Source organism: Salminus brasiliensis, chromosome 11, assembly GCF_030463535.1.
Source record: "Salminus brasiliensis chromosome 11, fSalBra1.hap2, whole genome shotgun sequence".
NCBI classification, from domain to species: domain Eukaryota; kingdom Metazoa; phylum Chordata; class Actinopteri; order Characiformes; family Bryconidae; genus Salminus; species Salminus brasiliensis.
The window spans coordinates 21,626,221-21,649,325 of NC_132888.1; the positions used below are offsets into that span (position 1 = coordinate 21,626,221).

Sequence of the window (23,105 nt, forward strand, 5' to 3'; positions counted from 1 at the left end):
GCCCTATTTAATATTACATAAAACACTGTATTTATACATTCTATCACATTTCACACACTTCACTGCACTATGTTTTGAAAAACACTCAGAGAAGCATATTTTGACATATTGTGGTTAAGGACAAACATTTGAATTAGACGCCTTTTTTTCTTTACATATTAAAAAGAACAACATATGAACATACATAATATACATTTACATTTATATTATACATATCACGGTCCAATGAAAAACATGCATCTCTAAAATGATAGTCTCAACTTTGAATGGAAGTCAATGTAAAATTCAAACCCTGGGGAAAATATAAATGGACAAAAATGGAGATGAATGCTTTTCATTGAACAGCAGCGATATACATTTCTATATTCCAAAAATTAGGAACTGGGATAAAGTTATGATCTGTAGGGCATTTAGAAGTGGGTAATCCTTTAACTATATACCTTATACTATATACCTTAACCATGTGATATTATAGGGTATATAAGGGACGGTATATAAAATCTCCATCTCCATGTTCAGGCCCCTTATTTGTTATATGCAGCTCTTACTGTGGAGATCCACACTGTTTGATGGCCATGCTCAGATCTGCATCTGTCACAGTCGTGTGTGTGTGTGTGTGGGATTTTATGGCAAAAGATAAATGTTGGATTAATGTTTAGTTGCTAAGCGACAGGACTTCTTCCACTACACCAACACACACATATACACATATACACACACACACACACACACTCACACATATATATATACACACACACACACTGCAGAGGAAGTTGGACCCGTCCACAGAGCTGCTTCTGGACCTGAGATGAAGTGAAACGTTGACCTATCGTGTTAGGCTGTGCTCGGTCTCCTGCAGCAGGTCAGTCCATCCTCACGGTCACCCCAGAATTGAACAGACTGAGAGGAACAGGCCAGAACAGAGGAGAAACATGGCTTCAGGGGTTCTTTCCTCAGAAAAATAAACAAACATGCAGCAGAAGGAAGGCATGAGAGTTAGCCGCACAGCTAGTCACCTCCACCTCCACCTCCTCCTCCTCCTCCTCCTCCTCCTCCTCCTCAGATGAGGAAGGACTCAATATCACCTTATAAACGACTCACCTGTCCACGGCTCGGCGTCTCACAGCGTGGTTGCCTTACGGACAGGGCTTCGTCTGGACGTCCTGCCCATTTCTGTGGGTCTTTTGGAGGCACGCCGAGTGAACAGAGGAGACTGATGACCGATAAAGTCTACTACTACTAGATACTACTACTACTGCTGCTGCTGCTGCTGCTACTACTGCTGCTGCTGCTACTGCTGCTGCGGCTACTGCAGCAACTCCGCTCCCGCAGCACGAGCTCGAGCTCGAAAAGTTCGTTGTGTTGCCTGGGCGGCGGAGGGGCGTGTCGCCGGCGGTATGATGTAATCCGAATGGGCGGGGCGTTACCGCAACCTTTTGCCTTGCATGCGGTGACACCTGCAGTGACGTCATTAAACTGGCAGCGCAGAAGTGATGATGTCATTCTCACCATAACGTATGAAAGCAGAGGCAATCCTGAAGAATGCTGAGGACCTCCGGCACTACAGGCAGAAGTGAGCAGGCAGTAGTCAGGGCACATTTCATGGATTTTTGAGTGGATGCTAATGCTAATGCTAATGCTACATACATATACATCAAATATACATCCCTCTGTTCTGTGAAAGTGTATTTCTGACGTCATGGTGGCAGGGGTTCCTGGGTAAACTGGCCAGAGGTGTGAGTGTGGGTGAATGGCTGTGTACTACTCTGCGATGGCCTGGTGGGCATGGTAATTTCTGCCTTGCGCCCAATGATTGTGGGTAGGCTCTGGACTCACCATGACCCTGACCAGGAGGTACAAAATGTGGGTTCGTTGTGGGTTCGATACCCGGGCTTGGCACTGGTGGGCCCTTGAGCAAGGCACCCTTCACCCTCTTTGCTCCCTGGGCGCCGCAGCAATGGCTGCCCACCGCTGACTGTCACTGTGTGTGTGTTCACTGAGAGAACACTGAGGGGGATCTTCTACTCTGTCCGTACCTGTTTCTATTTAACCTTGTATTAAGTCACTTAAGAGCTGACCGTAGAGCAGCTAGGCCTATTTGGTCAGGTGGTCTGTGTAGAAAGCTCCATGCGGTCAGTCAAACTCCCAGACACCCAATTGTCATTTTTCTCACTGAGACATGTGGTTAACTCTAAGAGTTTGCTTGGTGGTAGTACTTCACTAGGGACTGTGCAAACCCATTAAATGGGATCAGTATCATCATCCTGCTGATTACCATTAGCAGTAGGCATGGGAGCTTCATGAAATCCATATATAAGGACATCTTAATGATTGTAAGATGCTGCAGGACTGCAGGATGATGGCCTATGATGTGTCCAAATGTGATTGTTGATGGTATGAAACATATTTGCATAGTTTCCTGACAAGACCCAAATTAGAGTCCATGTACAAGCTGGAAATTGAGCCCCCTTGTGGTCAGTGAGTAAAAGTTCACAGTTTGGAATTGACCCAAATGACTCGCAGAACAGAGAACAGAGCACTCACAGACATGGGAATACACTCTTATGTATTTTATTATATCAAAATACAAAAATTTTAGAGGGTTATTAGATGGAACGAAGCATTGGAAAATGTCAACTTAATAGAACCTGCCAACATGTGCATATCTGGGCATCTGGTGATGTAAACAATGCTATTTTAACTGCTCCACATTACAATACCTCAACTGGACCCTCTGAGACAGCATTCAGATATTACAGCCTACACCTCCTAGACCTACCACCACCCGCCCTGCTCCTGAGAGCAGATCTGGAACAATGCTTCAAGTTAGGATAGCATGTTCTTCTCATGTTCTAATGTGGTCGTATGGAAAGCAATAAAAGAAAGACACAAACAAGCAAGAATGGGACGCGTCCCTTGTTGGTGTATGAAGCCAGTTAATTACCCTTTACCAGGTTGATCCCTTTCAGCTGAGATAAGATGCTGCTCCGCAAAGTCCAAATGAGTAAAAGTGTGGAGACCCACGACATGGTTGGGGTAATGTTATACAGATATGAGACACCGTTTACATTTACTCCTAGCAGCAGGCAAGAAGAAGACACACCAGGCACCAAATCCTACTGTCTTACTGAGCATGTGGTACATGTTTTTTTTTTTTTTTTCGTTTGCTGTTGTTGGCATTGTTGTTGTTGTTGTTGTAGTAGTAAGTCCGTGACCATACTGAGGAGAACTTGTTCAAGGACGAGGAATTCGAGGCACACTGCACTGGAGTCGTATGGGGTCGGTTTTGGCGAGCGACATATCACAATTGGTTGGAGAGAGTGTTCACTTGTCTTAACAGCAGTGGCAGAAGAGTCAAACAATACAGCAGAATAATATTTTTACATAAGGCTTTGGTACAGCACCATACTGTTTAAGAAGAATACCTGAAACAAATCAGATTACCGAAAGAAAGAAGCCTCAAAACTAAGGACGTCCGTCCGTCATTCGACCATATAAATCAGAGAAAAGAAAGACAAAGAGAAAGAAAGAAAACAAAAACAGAAAGAAAAAGTAAGTAAGAAAAAAGGAAAGAAATGTATTATTTGTGTGTTTTGTAACACGTGAACAGTCTCAGTACACTGCATTTGAGGTGGAGGAAGAAAGTCATGAGCCATGTATGCCAAACAATAATAATAATAATAATAATAATAATAATAAAAAAGTCAGCCCAGAAACCATCGACAATAAAGTAATCTGTAAACTGTAAAGTCAAACTCACAACACAAATCAAACGCAGTTAGAAAAATGCACGATCGACGCAGTTCTGACATATGCTTCCGACGAGCACTACGTTTCTCTACGTATGAGGTTAAAATCTTAAAACAGTCATAAATTAGTGCATAATGTAGTAGTACATTCTAGATTCTCAGTGCTGGTAAACATGAAAAGCCACGAGGAGAAAGTAAGAACAGCGCATGAACGAAAGCTGACATATGCAAATAAAAAATAATAATCAAAACAAAACAAACAAAGTAGTTTGAAATTAAACACCGGCCGGTTTTCAAGACCAAATGCTGCGTAATCCAGGACTAGGCTTAACCCTGGCCCAGGAAACTTGGCCTAAAGTTCTGACTTTCACAAAGCGCGGTAAATCAAATACGTTACGTTAGAAAACCCCAAAAAATAGACAAACCCAAACCCAAAAATGATAAAAAGCGTGATAAGCGAATACAGGCAGTTGAATAATGACAATTCCTGCGAATGAGCCCTCTTAAGAGTTAGTCTTTTTTTCATAACAAGCAAAAAAGGGGGGTGTTTACATGTACAGTATTAGTTATATTCTACAAGAGAGGCATACTCGCTCTCATCTCCATGCACGTACTGGAGGAACTAGGCAAAAGAATAAAAATAAATCAAATCAAAATTAATTAAATAAATAAAAGAAGAAGAAGTAGTAGAAGAAGAAGAATCCCATCAACCATCGTCTGAAGAATGCCTGTTTTTGGATGTACAGAAATACCTGTCACCACGTAGCAGTGTTCGTGACAGTGCTTGTAAAAATGACTGTAAAAACGACAGTACTGTAATCGGATTCTCCAGACTGCCCTTTGCTCCACGGAACGCTGTCGACTCTACCCTGGTTGCACTGAAAAGCATGACGCTTCGCTTTGCTCCTTTTTTTTTCCTTCCCCCCTTCCGAAAGGTCAGCAAACCTTTCTCAGTTTTCCGGTTAATTTCCTTCTACAAGCGTTAAGCAGCCTCTTCCACTTCTGACACCAATATTTAAACGCACCCTCCCCCTCCCCTCATTTTCCGTAGTGAGATGCAGTGAGAATGCAGGTTCTGTCCTGTTAGAATGGCATTATTATTGCTTACAACCCTACTCACTATGACACCTTGACGAGAGGGACCACAATGGAGCTAGTTGAGTTAGTTTAAGACAGAGGACTGTGCATGAATCATTACGTGTCGACCTCTGGAAACACAGCACCACGAGAGTTCAAAAAAGACATAGCACCAAGTCATAATGCGTACGGAGTGCCTACATCCTCACACGGTTATTTCTAAGTAATGTAAACATGTGTACGTTTTTCGTAGGACTTCTTCAGCGGCATGTTGACAAAAAATAAACAAAAAATCGAACAAAAAAGAAACAAACGTTCAAGCAGAAGATGTAGTTTAGGGTTGTTTTTCTTTTTTTTTGTTTTTTTTGTTTTTTTTTCGCTCACCGGCTAAAGGCAAGTAAAAATGTGGACGCCTTACTGCGGCCTCCACCTTCTACACACGTAAAGCAGCTTTACAAAGTCATACATATAATACATGAGGGGAAAACAGCAACAGAAGCAAACAGGGACCTGTGCGGTCGGCGGTAGCTCAGATATGCTAGCCAGATGTTGTGCCAGAGAAAGAAACCTATATTAGCTTTCATTCAGTGACCACTCCTTTAAATATGAAAACGGATATTAGCTCTCAAAAGTTGGGAATCACCTGCCATATCATATATTATACTGCCAATAATATCTGTTAGGGTAGAATTGTAAGCATACTGTGAAAAATAAGTGAGTAAGTAGTATGATATATACTGCAATGACCTACTTACAGTCATTAAAATACAGTCTTACAGTCTGTAAAATGATCTGCCTCAAGATTTGAGCTCCGCTTTTAAGATGCGAAATGAAATACTGCTCAGACTGATGGTAATTAATCACTGGTATATGTCATGTCACTGTTCGCTCAATATCTACATTACTTCAGTGACTGAAACAGTTCAGCATTATGCTGTCAATGCAACTTGTGGCTACAGCTGTGCAATGGTCACCAAAGTACAATACTTACATTTACTAATCGAGATTAGTTAAGTAACCTGGCCAAGGCCAAGCACAGTCAGAGAGACATACAGTGGCTTGCAAAAGTTTTGGTACCCCGGTCAAAAATTCTTTAAGTAATTACCAGGTGAACTGATCTAAAAAATATATAAATAAATGTGTTTTGATGAAACATTGTTGTCCAATAGATTAGACTTCTACTTTTCCCTATTTACCACTTCATTGGCTTGTTCTGGATATGGCTTGCTCACAATCATTGCTAGGAATAGGGCAGGTGATGCCAATTTTCATGAACCTTTGTAAAACCTTGCCCCAACAATCAGCAGCCATTGGCTCTGATGGTAAGCAGCTGCCTAGCGCTCTGAACATGTAAATAACTGCTGCCCATAAAGAAGGATATAATAAGACAGCAACAGCATTGCAGTTAACAGGATTGGTGAAGGTCAAGTTGAGATCTGGAAGACCAAGAAAATGTTCAGAGAGAACGCCTGGTTCACCAACATTAATATCCAATCAAATTAAACCCCCTTTTTTACTCCAAAAGACCTGCAGAGGGACTCGGAAAACTGTTCTACTGTTCTACTGTTCTGCGACACCTCCACAAATATGACCTTCATGGTAGAGCCATGAGAAGGAACCTTTTCCTGCAATCCTTATCACAAAATCCAGTGTCAGACACTTAAAAAAACATGCAAGCCTTTCTAAAATCTCACAGAACTAGAAGCCTTTTGCAAAGAAAAACAGGCAGAAAAGAATCCCCACAAAAGAATGGAAAGACTCTTAACTGGCAACATTTTTGGTAGATTTCTTTGTACTTGCCACAGGGTGTGTTCTAACCAACCAGGGTGCCCAAACCTTTGCTTCTGAATCGTGAAATACTTGACCAGGGGTGACCACATATTTGCATGCCACTGTAAAAATACATTGCCTTCTGAGATCAGGACTTGCTGCTATACAGCTTTCTCCATCATTGTGGAATCTTCTATGTCGCTGGTAGCTTTCCTAGAGACGTGGAATGGCTCTTAGTGTCATACTAGTGACGTGAAACCTGTGAGGTCGCACAGGAGTAGCACATCTCCATTATTTGATACTGTATTCTACTGTATATGCACAACTGGGCTGTGCCAAAAGGAGGAGAGCAGAACTGTTTTAGGTCCTTTTACACACTGCTCATATTCGTTTTACACTGTTGATTCCAAACTTTTGAATGCTTTTTGAGCGCTGCTCTTCAAATATTCACTTCTGGTTGTTCCTCAAAACACCTGCGGTTCATAACCTCTTCCGTCTGTGATTATGATACTGCAGGAAGTGCTGTTCTTGAAATCGTTAACGATCATAAAGGAGGAGTCCGTTCTGACGAATGGGAATATTAACAGCAGGCTCTAAGTAATTAAGTCATATATGACAGCAGGCATTCAAATGAGCACCTCCCCCCCTCAAAAAAAAAAAAACCCAACAAGAAATCAGTAGTCCTCAAACTAAACCATACATTCATCATCGGTTAGAGCTAAACTGAGCCAGCGCAGAGGGTTAGCTGCAGAGAGCGGGTCGGCAGCAGCTGTTAGTGAGCTCCAGACAGATATAAAGCATTTAAGCGGTTACTGGTTAGCTGTACTCCGGCAACACAAACAGACCTGCGCTGTGCTCTACGAACAGTTACAATGGATGGAAAACCAAAGATTATGAGGATAATCCATGCTTTTTTCCCCCTAATAAAATCTCTGCAGAGCTACTTTTCGTAGCTGACTTTGTCAGGTATAAAGCGATCTAGACGAACTCGCAGGTACGCTACGTTTTCAACGATTCGACTGATGTTCATTTCTCATCGCTATACGTCGCGTCGCGTCTTGGTTTGTCGGCACAATATCTACAGTACTTCCTTGGTGTCTATCTAATGTAACCTATGAATTAATACTTGATTATCTCTATCAAACTGATTGGAACAGTTCAACATTACACTAACAATGCATTTCACCACTTCTAGTTACATTTGTGCAAGGGTCACCAAAGTACAATACTTACATTACTTGTTGATGTTTCCAAAATTACAGTTGTAAGCGTCATATCAAGATCAGTTAAGTCATTTGGAATAAAGAATGTCTAAAGGCAATTATTATTTTTTTCATTTTTTCACATGTTAAGCTTGTAGGGGCCGAACGCAGCCCGAGAGACATACAAATCATATCATTCTGACATCAGGATTTGGCAAAAAAAATAAATAAAATAAAATAAAACAAAAAGAAAATCAGTTGCTCCAATTTTGAGGCCCTGATTCTGATCGAAGCACACGCCGAGGAAACCTCTGGGCAGAATTTCACGTTATACTGGTTTACGTTAGTCTTCTCTCAGAGCTGAATGTATTCGCCCGACGATCTCTAGCGTACAAAAGAGAATCTGAGGCGTGAGCATTAATTCGATCAAAAATCCCCTGGAAAAGGCAGTCTTTTAAACATCTTAAGAAAACAAACATTACTAGCAGTCTAGAGTTAATGTCGGTTTAACATGCCAAAGATGTTGTTGTTGGTTTTTTTTCAGTTTTTTCTTTTTTTTATGTTCACTGTAACTACACACGTTTTTTTTCTCCCAAAAAGTACAAAAGTATGTTTTTCGTATCCTATGTTCAGTCCCCACGTTTACTATTCAGTATATCAAAAAATAGCACTAATTGTCTGTCTTCCAAAATAAACTACAAATAAAAATGGGTTTACACTGAGTTTTGATACTGGAGAGAAACTGGGCTAAAGCGACTATATTTAGCACATGGCAAATTCACATAAGAGCCCCCCTCAGAAAGGTTCATGACGAAAGATCCAAATATAGCAGCAGACCAGTATTGCATTGTGATCCAAAGACTTTTAAGTTGTAGCTTACAATTTCTATGAGATTCTGTGCTTTGCATTAGATGACACTTGATACCTAACTGACAAAAGCCAAAGGAAAAACACTCTCTGGGTCGATGCCCCCTCGTCACTGGAACAAAGAATACTAAACGTTATTGGAGTTTTGCCAAAAACAGACAACCAAGGCCATTGAACTCATTACAAAATACTGTTATTCTGCACAAACGATGGTCTAAGTGCTGTAACATGTGCCAGAATAGTTTTTTTTGTTTGTTTGTTTGTTTGTTTGTTTTCTCATCTGAGGTATATTTTGTAAGAGGAAGAAAAGAAACCCTGTATTAATTCTACGTTTTCTGAGGGACAGCCTAGAGCTCTTCAGGTTTCACGATATACACAAGAATTCAGACAAACCTAACTTTGTCTGTAAGCTTTGTTTCTTTTTAAGATAAGTAACAGAACTCTACTTTCTCTTTTCTCTCCTCTTTGTCAATGCATGTAAACATACATATATATATATATATATTTATATATGCATGTATACGCACAACCATGCTGTGCCGAAAGGAGGAGAGCAGATCTGAACAGAATTCTTTTAGGTCATTTCAAGACAATACTGACTGCATATCCGCTTTGTTGCTGCTAATGGACTGGGACATGATTCTCCCTGCAGGATTTAGACCGGTCAGAGCAGAGAGCCGTAGTTCGGGAGGGCGGACTTCACGCTGGCCAGTAGGGCTTTGCGGTCTTCTCTGGGGGGAGACCAGCGTAGAATGGAAGATAAGTGGAGATAGGGAGATTTTCTCAGTGTTTTTTTCCTACTCTTCCTGGTGGGAGAGCCGATGTCTTGTCGTTGCAGGGGTGCCTGAGATGCATGTTGCTGCTGGGTCTGAGAGAAGGACACATCTGCAGACAGCAACGCAAAGGAGAGAGAAGGAGAATGCAAGACTGAACAACACTGCCACTGAGGTGGGTGGGCCGAACAAGTGCAAGTGAGCAGAAACTTACTTATTACACTACTCATCAAGTCTATGATTAGATATGATGACTTAGCATTTTTCCATTAAGATTTCACCATCTATTAATTCTGGGCATCCACTGAAGTATAGAGGATGAAAGTCGTATTTTTAATTTTGTGTTTTCCACAGCAAAGGCTGTTTATCAGTCACCCTAGAGTGAGCTTATCTGATGGAAGGCACATGAAACACTGTGCTGTTAAATGTGTGGCTACAGGCTTTAAATGACCCTAAATTGACCATTTAAAGCATTAAAATTTATAAGTTGAATAATAAGTAAAATGAAAATTAAGAAATGCTCCTGTGGCCACCCAAACCCAACCCTTTAACCCCTGCTTCTGCTACACTCTACGACATAAGGGTTCTATATAGCACTGCGTTAAAGGTTCTTTGACTGCTGGGATAGGACTCTCGGGTCACAGACAGGTGCAGCTGCTTAGGGAGGGGCTCCCAGCCCTGTTAAAAAGCTCAGCTCTCACACAGAGGCAGACAGCAGACCAGAACAGATCAGAGTCAGATTAAGACACTCTGGAGCTGAGAGAGCTCAACGTCTCCGTAAAAGGCAGACACAGAGTGGGCCAAGTAGTACGCATGGGAGAAGATAGCACCAGGCCCAGGAACTTTAGTCCAAGGAGCAGACCTAGCACTGCTGGGTGACTCTTTAAAGCCTGTGGATCAGTCTGCTTATTTTTCGGGGTTTGTGTTTTGTGCACGTGTGAATAAAAACACTGTTGGTGACATCACACCGTGGTCTGTGTGTGTGCTCCTAGAGGTTTTCTAGACATGTGACTCGATGATATCACACCAAGATCCCTTTAATCAGGCAAAGAACCATTTAAAGTAGCCAAATCATTACTGAGTTGCTATCTATTGATTTTTATCTAGAACCAATAATTTTACTATAGAACACTTGAACCCTTTTTTGACAGTTCATCGCTTTCACAAGACATAATGCACTAATTCAAACTAAACAGACGTTTATACCTGGGGCAGTGTTAATATATCAGAATCAGAATCTCTTTATTTCGCCAAGTATGTTACACCACATACAAGGAATTTTACTGAGAGCAACACAAGTATGACATGTAACAAACAAACAGACAGACTGAAGAATACATTAAACAATAAATAGAATAAAAGAAAAAAAAAAGTTTAAAAAGTACTGAAAGTGATAAAAAGCCGTAAAACAAATAAAAAAAAATCTGTAATTAGTACAGGTATGAGTACTGCATATATAGGGTGGATTAGGATGATTCCAAGGGCCCAAAAAGAGACAGGTACCATCAAGTTGTTAGTTTTTTTTAGACTAAATGCTAACGCTAGGAGGGGGCCGACCGCATGCTAGGTGGGAAAAGGCTAGCTTAAAAATGAAACCATCTATGATCTCTTTGAAAAGCTAACAGCACATTAGGCCAGGAGTATATGCTACTATTGTGATCTGTTACAGTGCCGCTAACCAGCTAATAAAGGCAAAGCTTATCAAAATAACAGGGTTGTAAATAGGTGTGTAAAACTGAACTTAAGCAATTTCACCCCAACTAAAGTTACATACCTAATATACTCAAAATCTGGCGCAGTAGCAAGTGGTTGCCAAGCATGCTGTCTTTCGGCCTGGCTAATATAACATTTTAGTGGGTTTAATATATAGTGTTTAATATAGAGGTTTGTGAACCTTTTTATGACAATTTATTTCCCGAATTCTATTTGGAAAAAATATGAGGTACAAATACAACCAATCAGCAAATACAAATACCATCCAATAGTAGTGAACTATTTTAATAGAGTTTTTGACTGCAGGAGGTTTTTGACATTAAAACACAGCTAGGAATTAAATGAATGAAATGAATTAATTAAAACATGAATCTCTAGGCTGGAAGGTTGTGATGCTTTATGTCTATGTTAAAACTTAAGCCTAGAACTGATTAAGAAAGTGAATGAATATAGCCTGAAAATAAGCATCTGGGGTGACTGATATTCTGCCATTACAGCAGACAAATATGAATTTAATTAAGACCTTAAGCAACACAGTCATGACTGTACTGATATTAAATGCAACCACAAAAACTAGAACGGGGAAAATACTGACCTGTTTTTTTCTTGGCTTTGGAGTTGTTGTTGTTGTTGGCCGCTACTTTCTTGGCTTTTTTAATACAATGGTAAATCAGTGCTTCAAAGCTCTCAGACCCTGCAGGGACTCTCACTGCACCTAGAGGTTCCCTAAAAGACAAGCAGGTAGAGGCAAAACAAGCAGCGTTACTTCGCACGGCCACCAGAGAGCGCCACCCTCCCCACATCTGTTCAGTTCAAGTGTTACACATTGGAGATGCTTTATAATTACACATGTATGGAACAAGTCTCACTGAGCAACGGAGAGTCAAATCAAGTCGTATCAACCATGACTGAGCTGTCACATGATTACCTGTTAGAGACACTGATTTTGTGAGTGAATCGTTTGCAACATCTCTACCTTGACCAGTGAAGATACAAATAAACATACAAAAGTTAAAGAAGAAAAGAATGAAGGAAAATAAGCACACAAATAAAGGGTCGTGTTTGGCAAATCCTGCAAGATCATGATTACTTTGCCTAAATAGAAATGATCTAGATAATTCATATGTGTTTGATTATAAGTTAGTTGTCTTTTTAGTTTGGTCAGTTTCTTCTCAGATGTTCTCATTGAGTCCTCAGAGGGTCAGTGAATGAACATTAGCATTGCAGAACTGAGACATTTACCTCGTGCTGTAAGCTCCTGCCCCATGTTGTAAGTACTCTCCCTTGTATAATAAGGGAAAGACAAAAAGAAAAAAAAGAAAAAAAAAAAACTAGTTAAAATCGGCCATTGCCCAGTGACCGTGTCACCGGGCAGCGGTTCTTATTCGAGCTCCAGCACAAGTTTTCCTGGAAAAAGCTGCTTTATGTTTTGTTTTTGTTTCGTTTGGTTCAAATTATACATGCCATCCCTCTGATATGACACGGAGATCATGAAAACTGAACAGTCCGCACGGAAGAGTCAGCCAACAACTCATGGGTTTCACAAGGCATAGAAACACAAAGCGTTTATAGACAGTCTCCCCTGCTGCTGAGGCTGTGGAGAGAGAAAGCGAAAGGCATTAGTAGAGGGGGGGAGACATGGCCGAGCACTACAGTCCGTCACATCAAACACACTCCGGTTACCATGAATACAGTGTACTGTGGCTTCACCATGCTGACAGGAGAAGAGATGGCAGGGAGGGGGGGAAGAATGGCGGTAAAGAACGGTCACATGAAAGAAAGAAACCAAACCACTGGGACGACAAATGCGACGGAAATTTTAGTTCAAGAATCGCCATTATTGGTTCGGCATTGAGGAGGAGCACTTAGAGAAAAGCATGCATGATATTTTTGGACATGGAACAAAAGTTTAAAGGGGAATATGCATGTCTTCAGGTTAAATAGGAAATCTGTTACAATTACACCTTAGCATATCCTCTTTCCTGGTCAAAAAAAAGGACCGAATTGTGTTTTGTTCCTTTGCCTTTTAAGTGCTTATAACATTATAATGTTAAATTCATATGCAATTAATTCAATATGCAGGTGAAATCTGTCCAAATGTTTGATTTGCAAAAAAATAAAAAAAATCTAAGCAGAAATAAAAACAGAAATCTCTATAAATGTCATTCCCCTTTAAATGAGAATGAGAAAATTTAAGACCCCGCCTGCTAACCCCTCCCCTTTCAGACATGGATTCAACCCTTACCTATTATGGTGTAGAGGACCTGGTCACAACAATGCTGCCCAGATAGCTGAGATCAATCAAAAACAAAGAAGGTAAGACTACAAGAGCCTGAAAAGGACAAAAGGAAAGAAAGAAAAAAAGAAAGGAAGGAAAACAAAAGAGCCGTCGCTACTCTAGATGAGGATGGGCATTGCGAGAGACGAGTGCAGGCTCATCCCTGGCAATGAAGGCCGCCTAAGAAGGCCACCGCAATGGAGAAAGCCCTGAGTCAGTGGGAGTGAGAGACAGAGAGAGAGATGGAGGGAATGAGCTGGAGAAGGTGAGTGAGGTGGTCAGCCCACATAATAGGACAAAGAGGAAAAGAGTCATGAGGTCATCATGAATGCATTAGAAAAATACTGAACCACTCAAAATGCTACAGCCTACAAATGTCACTGCTGACACCAACATTACAGAGCTTTGAACAAAAAAGAAGACAAAAGAAAAGAAAAATAGCTGGTTTTAGAATTATAATTTAAGACGAAAAAACAGAACAAAAACAAGTATATATAATTTAGCTTACTGCTGTAGTCAAAAAATGGCAAAAGCATGGAAGGCATTGCTTTTGCAGGCTACTTGATGAAAGTGTGATCTCCTTGTCATGTTTTCGGAGTCTTCCAATAGTGCGGTTCACCTACCCTGGCGAGGGCTCTGAGGGCAGCATCTCCTCATCCGTCCTCCTCTGAGACGGCAGTTGGCCAAAAGCATCGCTGCTCTCCGTTGGGGGTGAGGGGGACTGGGAGGGGTAGCTGGCCGCTGCGGTGGCAAAGGCCATGTGAGCGCGGTAGGCGGGGCCGGGCCGACGGCCAGTGCCCAGGCCCTGGGTGGGAGAGGTGGTTGGGGAAGAGGAGAGGGACCTCCGGGAGAACGAGACGCTGGCGGTGTGGCGGGCTGCGCTCTCGGGCATCTCCTGTGAGCGCGAGTGGCGGAGGATGCTGGGCCGGGGTGGCGGGCGCACCAGGATGTCCGGCGAGCCGGCGCGGGAGCTGGGAGGGGTCTGGGTGAGGGGCGAGAGGCGCGACGGCTGCAGCACCACCTGCTGCTGCTGCAGGCCCAGATCCAGGCGGCGCGCCCTCGCCCTGGGGCTGAGCCAGGGCGCCGGCTCGGGCCGCCAGCCATCCGAGCTCTCGCTGCGCAGCGTGCTGGGGCTCCCGGGGTAAGGCAACACCGGTACGCCCATGCCGTGGGCAGTGTGTCTCAACTGCCCCAGACTTTGGGCCTGTTGCATAGTTACATGCGTGGCTGCGAGGCCCTGAGGAGGAGGAGGAGGGAAATCGCCGGGTGATCGGCTCAGGTGGGCCCGGGGCGCCTCCAGCTGCAGGAAAGCCGAGCTAGAGGGGGGCTGAGACGGGGCGCTGAGCGCACGACTATGCGAGGAGAAGTATGGCGGTGGCTCAGGGAGGTCCCGGTGGAGATGGGAGGGATGGTGGGGTGGGAGAGTGAGCCGGGCACCCTCCTGACCCAGAAAGGGGAAGTCAGGAGGCTGCCAGGTCTCGGTGGAGCGAGAGGAGGGAGGGCTGTGCGCCAGCGGAAGGGCGTGGCCAGAGGCGCCATACTGTGGGATCCTCAGCCCCTCCCTCTCCTCGGGGATGGCGGGATGGCGGAAGGGCCCCTCGGGGGGGTATGGGGGTGAGGAGGAGGACATGGCAGAGCTGCGCGGGCTGACGTCAGGCATGTAGAACGGAGGGTGGAGCTCCATCTCGCCGCCACTACCTAGATAGCCGTAGAAAGGGCCTGGGGGGAAGACCCTGTGAAAGTGGGAGACCCGGCTCTGCCCTGCGGCCTGAAGCCGACTACCCTCCAAGATGCTCATACCTTCCATGGGCCTCTGGAACCGGGGGCTGTAGGCTGGGGGCTGCATGTAGGACTCCTGGCTGGAGGACACGGGGGATATCTGGGGCCTGAGCGTGGCCATGACTGGGGGAAGGGGCCCGGGGTCATCATTCTCCTCATCCGACTGCCGGAACTCGGGGTACAAGTCCGACTCCTCGACGAAGGGGAAGCCCTCGATGCGCCGCGACTTCAGGGACATCTCGCCGTCAGTTGACTCCATGACAAAGCGGCCATCTGGCCCGCGGCTGATCAGCTCAATGGGTGTGGTGACCTCGGCCTCATGTTTGGACACGCTGTACTTTTTGCCCGTTATTGCTCGCTTGGTTCTCTTGTACAGAGAGAGCTCCTTTTCTTTCCTCGGGCTTGGCAGCTTCTTCACGTAAAGGCCAGGCACTCCCACACTGGCCAGGGACGGGGGTCGGGAGGAGGCGATGCTCTCTGGACTGATTTTCCCAGAGGACAGCCTGTCGATCAGAGCAGACAAGGTACTTAGCAGGGGGCACTCTCTGCACTAAAACAAAAAGGAAGTAGAGGTAGTAGGTTTTGCCTTTAGTGTTGTGTGTATCTCTTCTGCTAAATCAAAGCTCTGGGGAAGCTTTAGTGATTGAAGAACATTATGTAACTCCCAAATCTCTGTTTAATATTGATGATGAACAAAGTAACACCACACATTTGACCTTTATTTATAGGCCACTTGGACTGGGGATGAAAGAAAACACAGTGTTATGGTACGCCATGATGAGGACAACAGAATGAGACCAGGAGACAGAAAACAGAGGAGACAGACTGAGCTAATAGATGCTATCGTTATGTCACACATAAATGCTGCGTTTAATATTCAAGAACTGTCCACCTCGGGATCGTAAAAAAATATATAGATATAGATATATATCAAAGCATAAGAAGACATAGGAGCAGCTGTGTATTATCTCCCCAAATGGACTTCAAACCATAGTAGCTCCGCACCACAAAACAGAAAGCATGCAGCTAAGGCAGCTAGGCGCGGCCAGCGCCATCTGCTGAGAGAGGGGTGCAGGTGCAGGCACTCACTGAGGACTGGTGGATGGGGGCCTGTAGCTGCTCCTGTCTGGCTCTTCCCAGTAGGGCTCAATGCCAGGCAAGGGGGTAAGAGGAGGCCTGCGGTGAGAGACACAATAGAGAGGGGGCAAGAGGTGGCTGTCAGACCTGACCAGGCTTCCAAACAGCGATGCGGAGATGGATGGAGATGGATGGGTGCATGGGCCTAAAACTACAAAGGACCGTCATGGAATCGGGATGGAAGAGTGACTTCCCCATTTGGGCTGGGAGGAGGGGAGGGGGGGGTCAAAAATGCAGTTTGCAGCCTTCTCCTCCAATGAAGTCTCCCCATGAACTTCAATATGGTCTGAATGTGGAGGTGACCTGCTGCCATGCCTGCACTGATCGATTCTCAGGAGCTGATGCATAAGCGTCAGGTTGATCGTGTGTTCTGCTTCTATCGATAAGGCTCAGGCCCCACCTGAGCAGACTACGAAAAAGCTGCATAAGATCGCCGGTAATGACAAATCAATGCATCTCGCTGCCAAAAAGCAGAGGTAAGCGCAGATGCATTTATAGCAGCCGTTCAGTGGACCACTCAAATCCTCCTCCATGCGTCCCTCACGGTAAGAGGGCAGCTGCTACGGTCAGCCGTTTGCTCTAACTCCCCTGTCCATGCATTACCTCCCTCCCACTCTTGTTCTCACGCATAAGCACACGATCACACACACATACACACACACACAGTGCGCCAGAGGGACCCTGGGACTCAACAGATCTGCTGCAATGCAAAGTATGATGGATGTTACCATGCATCAATACTTACGGTGACTCGACACTTTTCCTGGTATGGGTTATCGACAGAGGTGGATCTAGAGACACAGACAGAAAACAACAGAAAACAGGGGTGACTACACGTCCGCGGATAAGGAACGCTCCAGTTTAGGGCATTAGGACATGCCATGCATCGCTCGGTTCTGAGTGACAAGACCTACCTCGCTTGCGCTTGAGTTTGCGGCGGTGCTGCTTGTTGACAAAACAGGCGGCCAGGGTGCTGAAAAGGACGGCAGCGGCCAGGAAGCAGATGGTAGCCACAATCCCGGCCACCACTGGCCTGGCCAGCCCTTCGTCAGTGATCTCTGTGGGAGGGAAGGGGTCTGAGAGAGGAGACACACTCCAGAGCATGAAATAAGATGGAAGCATGGTGGGGTAGCATGCAGTTATTTACAGAGCAGCCGACACAGCATCTATGCTATTTTCACTATTTCACTATTACAATCTACAGCCATTGTGGATGTCAGTGGCGTAACCAAGATCTTACAGACCTTAGTGCAAAAAAAAAAGGCCCCCATTTGAGAATGATTGTAGATTAAATAATTGACACTGTAATTTGCTGGTTTACTTACTATCTCGACTAGCTCAAGTTGCTGCTATAATGCAGGCTAATGGCTGACTATATTATGAAGGCAACATGGCTACCCATAACTCATGGTTGTAAAATTGCACAAGTGGCAATATAATAGGTCCAATAGGGACATTATGGCGCCTGCACTGCCTCAGACAATAGTTAAGCCACTGGTAAATGTCCACATAGACAGTATGGAAAAGAAGCGCACTATCTGTTATGATCAGCAGGGGGCATTAAAGCTCCACATGGTTAAAGCAGTGAAATCATGGGGTCTAAAATAGCTTCTTCTAATTCTCACCTGTGCTTGACACTCCCACTACATTACTGCTTTCACTAATGAGATCATCCATGACAGCCAGGGCACGGAATTCATACCATGAGTCCTGGAGGAAGAGGGGAAAATACATTAAAAGGTCCTTAAAGTGGGTTAACAGGATGTAGGTCAGATACATCAAAGAAGCTGAAGCTTAAACAAATGTAATACTGCGACTCCATCCATTACACAAATGCGTTACTAATGAGCGAACTGTGTCTGATATATGTTCCTTCCACAAGGAGGTGATGAGGAGGTACACGAAGAAGAAAGAGAGACAAACAAGGTATAGCATAAAACAGGGATTCTAGTTTGAGTGCTTTCCATGTTTCAGCAAACCTGTTTTTAACTATTAAATGATTGTAAAGGCTGGCATGACCAGATTGTGCTGTATTTGAGTGTCATGCTTCTTCTGCTGACATGAAACACATCTGCATGTACAGTATGTTCATATATCAAGGGATCCACCTTCGAATGAGCGTGAGAATCATTTTTGCAATATATTTTTGATATCTTTGATTCATTCAAGCAGGAACACACAGGTTTTCCTTTCAACACTCTTACCGGAATGAGGTCTCTAGCCATGATCTCTGTCTCGTCCGCAGGGATCAAGTCATCAAGCACCTCCCATCTTTCTCCCAGACGGAACTCGATGATGTAACGATCTATTGGCGAAGTGTGGTTGGCCGGAGGGAGCCACGTCAACAGTACACCCTGCTGTGTCCGGTTGGCTGTGAGGCACCGCGGTGGGGAAAGAAGCACCAGTGGTTCCGGGGTACTTACAGGGTACACTGAAAAGAATGCGTAAAACAGACACTTTTATTCAACAGTACAACAGAGAGAGTGTAGGGGTGGGTGATATGACGGTATTACATTAGTATCACAATATTTATGCCACAATTCAGTTTTCAGAATGTGTAATGCTGTGTGGTTTCTTGAAGGGTCTAAGGTAGTTCATGCTAAGTGCTGTAAATGTAAGTGCATGATCATTATTTAAAGAGCACTTGCAGAACACAAGATGATTGATGTGTCATAAAGAAAAGAGACTGGTTGTGGCACTAATGGTATATTTTTTCCTGTTCCAACTTTTAAAATGAAATATCAGGATCATGTATTGTGATACTGCTCACTCCCAACAGGGCACTAGATGCACTGTAAGAAATTAGATCTAGGCAATATGGCTCTATTCATCCTGGCATAGTTTTTTTTTACCTGTTTTCTCCCCAATTTAGATCACCAATTACCCAAACAGTAGGTATACACATGCAACACCCCGGACACTAGTGAGGGCCAGACCAACACACGCCCCCTTCGACACGTGCCCAGCCAGCCACACCTCTTTTTTGAACTGACGCCTATGCGACGTCACCAGGCAACCAACGCGTCTGGAGGGAAGCGCTGTATACATGGCTCTGTCACACCGGCTAGCAGACTCCAGTGACGATCAGCGCCGTACTAGAGTAATGTGGGGAGAGAGCGCCATCTAACTACCCTAGAGAGAGCAAGGCCAATTGCGCTCTCTCGAGGCCCCGGCTGCTGATGGCTAGCAGCGTGATCGGGATACAAACCAACGATCCTCTGATCACAGTGACAGTGCCTTAGTCCACTGGACCACCCGGGGCCCCTTATTTTGGCATAGCTACACAACTTTTAAAGTCACAGCAGGTTTTACAAAGACTTGGTGAGACTTTGCATCTCACAGTTCCACACGTGCACATGCTGATTTTAATGTCGTAAGAAAAAATTACTACTATTATTCCTACTATTACACATTACATTACACTTTACTCGCCTTAAATTTTCATTCCCCCATTACACTGGTTAGCTAGAAGCTATGCAACGGCTACTCCAGGAGAAAGTAAGGCTAGGAAGGTTAAAAGCTAACATTAGGCAAACAACACAAAAGCCGAAAAATGCTCTTATATATAAAAGGTAACACCAATGCCATCTGAACACCAAGAGGACCCAGAGAGGACAGCAACGCTATCTGGTTTACAATCCGGTCTGGAATAATAAAAAATGTTCTTGTTCATGTAAGATATGCTATAGGTAAGGCTATGTTATGCTATATGGATACGGTGGGCTGTCTAGGTGATGCAAACCAGGCAATAAAAGCTAGAGTTCATAATTTTTTCCCCCAAACCCTCTGTAAAAGAGACCGTAGCATTTTTTTTATTCTGAGGAAAAATAACAGGGTTGTACCCAAAAAGTACTTATTAATACATCCAATATCTACTTAAAATGCTCAATAAATGGAAAATATGTTGAATGGTGAAATAGTGAAAAAGTTAAAAATGTTATAACATTCTTACAACAGTCTCAAATGGTAGGAATTACATGTATTGACTGGATTCAGGATGTTTTCACTTGCCAAAATATCATGTTTTGCAGTGTATACATTAATGGGAAGTTGTCACACCTCATGCACCCACCTACTGTATTCACAGTGACTACCTCACTGAAGGGGCCCGTGCCTAGCTTGTTCTGGGCCAGCACACTGAATTGATAGGCAGTCTTTGGCTCCAACCCCTGTACAACCAACCAGGTCTGAGAACCGGGAACAGGGATGGAGAGCCAATCGTGAGGACCTAAATCTGTCTTCTTCTTCCTGTTGAAAGACAGCACTTCATTAAACAGCAGAAAACAATCACGATGGTGAGTGCTAAGAAAAGCTGATGTCAAATTCTACACACAAGCATACATGTAAACCTCAATACATCAAAGGTCAGGCCTCTGATCTAGAGTGCCTCTTAATATACTGTCAAATAAATGTACCGTGCCTTTAACAACCGTCACGTCTTTAGCCTTGTCCCAACGTAATCGCGTGATTTGTTTCCATGTATTTGTTGCTGTGGCGTTCCCCAGCAAAAGTCATACATTATTTAAGTGCACCAGAGAACGGGGCTTTGCAGCGCAAGGCATTGATTTAATAAGTAATTCACCAGGAGTTTGTACCATCAGAGCATGACAGAAGTGTAATGAAAATGATAAGTAACTGCATAACTCTGCCAGCGCCAGCACTATTTCTTGTGTATCACAACCCAGTGAACCTGGTATGAAATACACTAAAGTATAACTTATCCTACTGCATCAATATGTGCAGCAACATCGTACATTACAGTTCCACTAAAAGAAGCACATGCATATTGAATCAAATTATAGATCATCTGACATCTGGCAAACGTGGCACAGTTAAATGACACGGACAGACTATTTACAGTCCAGTGAGACTGAATTTGAAGTCCGCTTTTCTCTTCCTTTGTTCATACTCGAGAATGTACGGGACGATTAAGGCTAATGTGGTCTATGAAATAACGTTAGGGGGAAGAGAGTGCACGCTGCTATGCTATAAACGCTAGGGGGGGACCTACACAGGGCCGTACCAGACCGAAAAGGTCTGCTCAAAGCCGCCGTCGTATCCAGGTTCCCAGGAGACGTTAGCTGAGGTTGTGGACGCTGAGACGTGGACGTTGGCTGGCGCATGAGGACTAGTGCCTGCAACACAGAGAAACTCTGTTATTGTCCAGTTGTCTCCTACCTTAATGCTTCTGTAGCTTATGCTCTGGTAATATTCTGATAGAAAATCATAGACAAGGCAATCACAGCTACTGTAGTGTGCAAAGTGATTAAGAGGAGAATCATAATAAACAGGAAGTTACACTCCAAACTCCAGGCACACCTGGCTGAATGCAAGTTATGCAGAATTTTAGGGTGTGTTTATACTTGGCAGCTTTGGATCGACTGAACCCTGGTGTGACTGCTCTGTTAGAGTAAGTGTGAACGCTACCGAGACCCACCTGCTGAGTTTCTAAACAAACTCTGGTGAAGGCATCTAAGTTCACTCCCCAAGTTCAACCCAGCCTGCTCGCTCCACCAATATCACACCGCCTCCACCTGCCCACTTCATTACGGGTGAGTCTCCGTGGAGACCTGCCCACTTTTCAGTGCTTTAACACAGTCTCCTGTCTGATGCTTTAGTTTAGCGGGCTGTGTCCCAAACCACACTCAGCCACACTACAGTGTTTCAAAACCATTAGAACTGCATTCATTAGTGTAGTTGCCTGAATAATAAAGTCAATCAGTGTGTGAGTTGGGATGCAGCCACAGTAACATTAATTTTTTTTTATTTGACTTAAATTTATGGCATGTAAGCTGACACTCTTATCCAGAGCGACTTACAATGTTACTCGTATTACAGGCGTGGGCCAATGTTGTTTTGGGAGTCTTGCCCAAGGACTCATTGGACTTATTGGTGTAGCATAGCATAGTCACCCAGACTGGGAACCCCCATGTCTCCCATGTGGCGTGTTATCTGTTGCACCATACCAACAACGCTAATGTACATTGTTCCAGGAACACATTGGCATGTGTACATTATCAATACTGTGGTGTAATACTGATATCAAGACTGATATAAGCTAGGTTTAAGGGTCCAGCAATTTTTATTTCTGTTATTGCGCAGATCACGCAGAACCTACGAACACATCCGTCTGGGTCATATTTGTTCCCATTTGGTTTAATTGCAGGCTTGTAACAATGTGTCGTTTTCTTGCTTGGTCCAGACCAAGAGAACCAAACTACAGTAAAGTATAAACACACCCGAAAAGGGACTGTCCACTTATTTTGACGTAAGTTGCTTTTAATTATAGTAGGGGTGCATAAATGTGCTATTAACAGTCAAATAAAGAATACATTTTGATCATTCATTAGAGAGAATTCTGGGGTTTTGTCTTGGTCTGGTGCATTTGATTTAGGCAGGGCTAAATTGGAAGACGCTGCCATCAAATGATCCCTTGAACCAATCAGAATGATAGAAAAGCAGTTAGAGTTCACCTCCAAGTGTGCTGAATTGTCCAATGTCGTTGCAATAGCAAAATAGTGTCTCTGAGGAAGCACATGCTAGCCTTCACTCTCCCAGCACTGGTAGTATCATGGGATAGGAGTAGATATATTGGGTGGGTAAATGGCACTGGCAAAACTGAGGAGAAATTCTAAGTGTATGAATGCTTACAGTAAAAAAAAAACAGTAAGAAAAGAAAATCTGCTGCCATGGGTTACTTCATGTTGCCGTGGCAACACTACTGTCAATCACTGAGAGGCCTCAAACACCCACAGACTTC

At 43.9% G+C, this 23,105-nt stretch overlaps 2 protein-coding genes across 8 annotated transcripts in view; both read right to left on the minus strand.

Moving 5' to 3' along the window:
• Positions 1-1,358, minus strand: part of arhgap32a (Rho GTPase activating protein 32a) — a 33,665-nt gene extending 32,307 nt beyond the window's left edge. Inside the window, exon 1 of one of the 3 annotated variants that reach the window (XM_072692157.1) lies at positions 1,102-1,358. The gene's annotated coding sequence lies outside the window, so the exon portion shown is untranslated. Of the gene's footprint in view, positions 1-760; positions 782-803; positions 825-1,101 lie in introns of those variants that run through there. The other 2 variants (XM_072692161.1, XM_072692160.1) reach the window with 2 other exon arrangements.
• A 1,197-nt stretch (positions 1,359-2,555) lies between these two features.
• igsf9ba (immunoglobulin superfamily, member 9Ba) overlaps positions 2,556-23,105 on the minus strand; it is a 100,181-nt gene continuing 79,631 nt past the window's right edge. The window contains exons 12-21 of one of the 5 annotated variants that reach the window (XM_072692163.1): positions 21,357-21,480; positions 20,418-20,593; positions 18,550-18,776; positions 17,971-18,055; positions 17,260-17,421; positions 17,091-17,136; positions 16,298-16,384; positions 14,053-15,711; positions 11,747-11,877; positions 2,556-9,550 (exon numbers count right to left, since the gene is read on the minus strand). In XM_072692163.1, the coding sequence (XP_072548264.1) occupies positions 9,330-9,550; positions 11,747-11,877; positions 14,053-15,711; positions 16,298-16,384; positions 17,091-17,136; positions 17,260-17,421; positions 17,971-18,055; positions 18,550-18,776; positions 20,418-20,593; positions 21,357-21,480 (2,918 nt within the window). In that variant the 3' untranslated portion in view covers positions 2,556-9,329. Of the gene's footprint in view, positions 9,551-11,746; positions 11,878-11,950; positions 12,746-13,396; positions 13,443-14,048; positions 15,712-16,297; positions 16,385-17,090; positions 17,137-17,259; positions 17,422-17,970; positions 18,056-18,549; positions 18,777-20,417; positions 20,594-21,356; positions 21,481-23,105 lie in introns of those variants that run through there. The other 4 variants (XM_072692166.1, XM_072692165.1, XM_072692164.1 and 1 more) reach the window with 4 other exon arrangements.